Source organism: Protomyctophum parallelum (assembly GCF_964188405.1).
Source record: "Protomyctophum parallelum genome assembly, chromosome: 18".
Lineage (NCBI taxonomy): Eukaryota > Metazoa > Chordata > Actinopteri > Myctophiformes > Myctophidae > Protomyctophum > Protomyctophum parallelum.
Window position 1 is genome coordinate 19,033,384 of NC_139716.1, and position 6,438 is coordinate 19,039,821.

At 39.8% G+C, this 6,438-nt stretch overlaps 1 protein-coding gene across 2 annotated transcripts; it reads right to left on the reverse strand.

Moving 5' to 3' along the window:
* Positions 1–567: 567 nt before the first annotated feature.
* Positions 568–6,191, reverse strand: LOC310875705 (myelin-oligodendrocyte glycoprotein-like). Of its 2 annotated transcripts, none has more exons than XM_083789019.1 (6): positions 6,034–6,191; positions 3,479–3,856; positions 3,288–3,359; positions 2,812–2,925; positions 2,650–2,715; positions 568–1,945 (listed from the first exon to the last, which is right to left on the reverse strand). In XM_083789019.1, the coding sequence occupies exons 1-6, from the start codon at positions 6,110–6,112 to the stop codon at positions 1,824–1,826; spliced, it is 831 nt and encodes a 276-aa protein (XP_083645145.1). In that variant the 5' UTR covers positions 6,113–6,191; the 3' UTR covers positions 568–1,823. The 2 variants fall into 2 exon arrangements, with proteins under 2 accessions (XP_083645145.1, XP_083645144.1); XM_083789018.1 differs by having other exon boundaries at positions 6,028–6,191.
* Between the last annotated feature and the right edge of the window lie 247 nt (positions 6,192–6,438).

Sequence of the window (6,438 nt, forward strand, 5' to 3'; positions counted from 1 at the left end):
GCAAGCAAGCAAGCATGCATGCGCGCGCACGACACAACACACACACACACACACACACACACACTTGTCTTGAGGGTTGTGTCCATAGATGGAATTGGGAAGGCCGACGGATCAACTCCGCCTCTGTTGTTTATTTTATTCAGTAGTGAAAATGTACGTAAGTCGTAAGGTAGCCTAATAAAATCAATTTTAAATATACGTCCTTTTGTAGGTAGGCTACTTACTTTTCACTCTCCTTTACAATTGCAAGAAGAGAAGACTTACTGGATATGGCTTCTCTCCTAGCTTCAGGGATCATTGGTCTGCCAGGTGCTAATCAATCCATGGTCAACCTGGACACACCCCTCATGGTCTCATAATCAGTTTACTGAGGAATAGGCCTATCGTGTTGTCTAGACTCTAGCACCACCCTGTGGACATTATTGCATAACTTTTACACTACATACTAACTTTGAAAATAATTCAGCAAATTAATGTTTTATAATTTAATAATACGTAGAGTTTTACGGTTTACATTTTATTTTCAACTTCACAATAGTTGCCATATTTTAGTTCATACTTCCATATTGATATTTTACATTTTTAACATTTCCACTTTCTTAATTGTCATAATCCTATTGGTGCCAATTGGGTGGTACAGATCAGATCAGGGTTTAGCTGATTTAATTTCTCTTTTAAAATCATTTCGTATATTTCGTTGGCGGTGCTTGTACATGAGTCACAAATGAACCCTCTTGAGTCCATTATTTTACCGTTAGTCTTTGTTTTCTACATTCAGAAGTATAGGCTATTCAATACAAAACACCTAGGCTTTATTCCATTTTCACTTATACTGTTTTCTGTATTCTATGTTTTTGTATACACAGCTTAGTAATTTGATGAAGTGACTAAATCTACAGGCTTAATAACTGCAGGTTCTTCGTAGATCAAATATAATATTCACATTAACACTATTTGCATTATATAAATAATGAGAATGCACAATTTACAATTTAGGCATTAATCCAGAGCGACTTACAATAATCAAGAACAAAAGCATGGGAATACATCACAAAAGCATTTATCATAAAACATGCGTAAGCTAAGAAAGTAACAGTGGAATATCTATATTATGAGACTATACATATAAACTATATATATATACTACTATGCTATACATATGTACTATGGCGTGCTATGACTATATACAATGCAATTATAGTGCCGTCTACATAACATGCTATAAGTCTGTATCAGATGCTATCTAAGTCTACAGAAATGCTATCTAAGGGGGTAGGGTAAGTGCTATGGGCCATGATGGAGTCTAAAAAGGTGGGTTTTCAGACTACGGCGGAAGATTGGGAGTGATGCTGCAGTTCTGACTGCAATGGGAAGTGCATTCCACAGTTTTGGAGCCAATATTAAAATATTGGGCAATATCTGATTTATTGTATGGTCAAATCAATCGATACAGATAATGACATTGACACTCAACTCTGTCCAAGGGATCTTTTTGTTTATTTTATTTTATAAAAGTGGGGTTCTGAAGAGACTTCCCACATGAGTCTCTTCCTGGTTTTTAAACAGCTGGTGGATGGAAATGAAGCTCCACCCACGAGGCAAAATGCAGCGTCGGCCAGAAAACGGGAAACGCTTGCCCCTGCGGCAAATGGAAGCCACGCGCGAGCTTCATTTTCCATCCACCAGCTGTCTAAAAACCAGGAAGAGACTCCTGCCGCGAGTGGCATTTGGCATCTCTGTGACGCTACAGTGTGTGTGCAACTGTGCACACTGGGCGTGGCTGATAGGCAAAAGCCCATGGATAAATGTTTGCAGGTCTTCCTTTAGCTGGTAGGCGGGGCAGGGCCAGGTAGACCTGGCCCTCCATATGCAAAAAGGCCGTTCTTGTTACAGTACGAAGACACCGGGTCACCCATGGAATTTCTCACAGGCTGATCTTCTGCTTCTGGTTATCAAAAAAGCAAGAAAAGATAAATGTAATTTCATAAAACAACATAGTGTTATTGGGGATGTGCAGCAGTCTCAACATAAAGCTTGAAATTCTTCTAATAAGACAAAAATAAATATGCCATCAATTTCAGATTCAAGTTCAACTGTATTGTCATATCATGGGTTTACTTTATATCTAGGTGAAAATAATAACAATAAGGACAACAGGTCAGATGATGTATCAAATATCCCTCATAAGCAGTGCAGAAATACCATGATAGTCTGATTTTAGCCGAGTGGTGGAACCTGTTCAAAAGTCTGGTGGAATGGCTATTGATACATCGGTATCACTTGCCTCGCAGCAGATTGTGAATTTGTGACTGGGGTGATGAGCGTCCTTGATGATTCGCTCAGCCTTGTCAGTCTACACACTGCTTAAGGCCCACTTGAAAATCGGACCCACCCATCTGACCACTTTTAACAGCCGAAAGGCTGCCATCTTAAGTGGAGGTGGGCCGCGAACATTTTCAAGATGTATTTTTAGTTGAGAATCAATCGGAATAGCCGAATGATGGATGGGTGGAGGAGAGAGGCTAATTAATTTAATGCTATGTCTGTAAATTACTACAGTAAACTGTCTTGGGAGATTAACGGTCAGCACATTGACATTGTACATTCCTACAATAACCCCCCCCCCCCCCCCCCTCTCTCTCTATTTACCAGAAAAATGTTGTAGAAGAAGAGTGAAGTTGGGAGGTGGTGAATCTGATTCTGGGGTCTGCTTTTCTGTAAGACAGACAATAGAATCCCTTGTTTCACAGTGGTATTGTAGTGTACACATATGAATAATGTATTTATTTTATATTTATACATTCAACTTACTGCAACAGGCATAGATCAATGCACCAAGTAGAAACAATCCCGCACAACAAACAGCCACGATGTCCAAGGTAGTAACCTCAGTCTTATAAGGATTTGCTAAGTAAGAAATGTCACCTGAAAACACAGATAAGACAATCTATGATCTCATGGAAAGGTTTAGACACTGGATTACCACTGGATATGAGGGATTGGCCACAATGTTTGAAAAGTGAAAAAAGGAAGACTTAAATCTGATCTCAACATTCTCTCTCATGGTTTTCTTCACAGACTTTATAGTGTAACTGGAATACCTTACAGCTGCACTGAAACAGATTGCGTCTAGTACGTCTACATTGTTCCAGAATGAATGGATCTTATACTGTACATAAAAGTTGGATGTATTGAAATTATTAATTCCAGTGTCAATATGCAATTAGGCTAACTCAAAATATGTATTCATAACTGTGAGGGGAAACATTCAAAACATTGATCTTTACCTTCCAATTGAGTTAAAAATTTCTGGCCCTGCTCCGTTATTCCACTTTCAGCTGTTGTGTTGATAGATTCTTCTGTAAACAACAGTGAATATTGTTTCAATGTTGTATAATGGAATAAATACATGATCTCACATGGTGCAAATGATTTGAATCAACTTCACTAAGTATGTAGACAAGCCAAAGAGCCGCACCTACAACAAGCTCTACAACAGCATCCTTGACCTGGCTGTTCAGTTCAGGGATGAAGAGTCTGTATCTCCCTGTGTCCGACTGCGTCACCCTGGAGAGTTTCAGCCACACATTCCCATTCTTCAGCTCATCAACAAACAGTGATGTCCGTCCCTTGTGAGACAGATCCTTCTGAGGAAACGTGCCGTCATGTTGGTGTATATGGAGGTAGCTTTTGGGTTGCTTCTCATTCTTAGGACCATCTTCTACCTGGTTCAGTTTTGTCCACACCACAGTCATGTTCTCAATGTTGAATTCAGGCTCCATGTGACAGGACAGATTTGCATCTTCTCCAGGACTTATGACAATTGGTTGAGCGGGACAGATGACAGAAACCTCACCTGTTGAAAACAACAATGGAAACATTATGCCAATCCCTTTAGCTAAGAACGAGGCAGGTAGTTCTTTCTCACTGGTGGATGTATTATGCTCTCACCCAAATAATCCTGCAAAGTGAAACTATAAAAAATAAAGCATAAACACACATTAAGATTAGAATAAACAATACAAAAACATTAATCATAACAGAAATAACTGCTGCATAAACTATATATCGACAATTTCCGTCTCACAACCAAGTATAAATGAGGTTTTAGATTTTAGTTTAGAACAAGGAATGAAGACCTTTGTTTAGTGGTCTTTCAGTTGTGTATATGGGCCCTGCAGCTCCTACAAACGTGTGTGTGTGTGTGTGTGCGTGCATGCATGCGTGCGCATGCATAATATACATTTGTAAGATAACTGGAGTGGTGCTAAAGACGGCTGGGGTGTGATGATTTGAAGAGACAGCTGCAGACTTGCTGTATAATCCACTGTTTGAGTTCTCCCTCTGAATCCTGGTCACCACTCACTAGTTCACCATGCCCTACAACCCTGGTCAAATGTCTGTTTTTCATTATCCCTGCCAGGCTGGAATGATTATATTTTCGGTCCTGTGAGTCTGTCTGTCTGTCACACTGAGCAGCTCGGGCACCGCTGGAGTCTGGACCAACATGGGTCTGCCCAAGAGCTGCCCTCTGAGAGGAGCACACTTTTCTAGTTACAAATTTAAACATTTTAAAGGGATATTTCACTTTAGAAGTAATTATTTCTTTAAACATTAAAAAAAAAGATATATATATATATATATGAAAAACCACAACCCTGCCCATCTCACACATTTAAGGAAGGACATTCTAATGTGTATTTTATTTGAAAGTGAAATATCCCTTTAATATCTGTCTTTAAACACTTTCTTTTCTTCAAACAAAACCATTCTTAATTTGCTTTATTTGGCTTAATAATGCTTTGTTTGTTTTCTTGACATACTGATTCATTCTGAAGTTAAAATGTATTTTTATTAGCAGCCATTTGAAAACAGATTATCTGGCGCCATCTTCAGGTAGGACTGAGAAAAACAAAGGAATGCGCAACACCTGTTACCCATGGAGGGTTGTCACCGGCTGTCACCCGATGCTTAATTTAGAGTTGGCAAGACAAACCTTTCCAGGAACTGGAATGTAGAGAGACAATTATATGATCATGATGTCGCAGGTCAGATGGGGATGTAGCTCTGATCCATAGCTCCTCTAAACGCATTAGAGCTATCAGCTACAGTATGGATCAGATTGATTGATTGAAATATTTATTAACAGTTTGTAGAATTTACAGTACATTTTAAGCACAAACTCAATACAAAGACTGTCAACTGTGAGTGGACGACCCAATTAAGCATTACACTTGTTTAGCTAGCCCAAACATTTACATTCTAAATGTTTGGGCTAGATCAGAACTAATGGGGATGTAGACTATGGTGCGTTATGTGGTCCAAAAAGTGCAGCATGCACTTGATTTGATATTTGTTTTGTTTTATTTATTTATGCAGGGCTACTTTTTATTTTACGCAGTAGTACTTCCTTGGGCCTACGCTACGTTATGAACTTATGACATTATGGATGGGGAGATTTCCCAGCGAGCTAGCGTTAGCTTAGCTATTCATAACAGGGCTATATTCACAATTGTCTCCTCGACTCATCCCCGTTCATCTAACACTGATTCTGAGGACGACACCATTCCCAGATGTTCCTCTGGTGGGTTTTGATTGGCTGTCTGACTGTCAGTGTGTCTGAATAGTGATACACAATATTTACCGGTAGTTATCGCATATTGCTCTTGTTCTGTACTCTGTGGTGTGGACCTTTTAGGGCTTTTACATGACTGTTGAACATGTTATTATTTTCAGACAGCCCACCATTGCCAGTGGATTCGAGTGCATTCGAAGCGGGTGCCGCCCACTACCCTGTTTTATGAAAAGCATGACGCGAGGTTACCCTGTTATTATACTCCGCTCAAGTTCAACAACAACAACATGATGACGGTTTTTCCAAAGTGCATTTTCTTTTAGCTGAACAGAGCTAATTTTCTTTGTGCTATAAAATAGCAGCTACATTTAAGAGCCCCCAAAATATAATCTCACTATCGACAATGAGTGTTCTATCACATAAGTCAAGACATTAAAATAACCTATACTTGCCATTACCATCGACATCATGGGTTGACATCAGCAGATGAAATATAACGAGGCAGCCAAGATGAGTTTGCCCTGATATGTGGTCCATTAAAGTAGTCTGGAGAAAAGCAATGTGAAAACCCTCTTTCAGTGAGAAGATGTTAGTCTCCCTGACTGAGAGCTGTATTATTTTTAACAGTGGCTGCCATGTGCTTTTCAGTCCAGCTGGTTGGCCCCTCCTCCTCCTCACTGTCATGTTTGTCTAGCAGCCTACCCCTTTCCATGTACTGGGGTTTTCAAACCTTTTAGACCCAGGCAGGCACCTCTTGGAGGGGAGATTTTTTCCCAGTACCCCCTCATCCTAGCAACAACAATAAGCATACTGTTAGGGCCTACGTGTGTAGGCTACTTACAACCACTTTTAGATGTCATTGC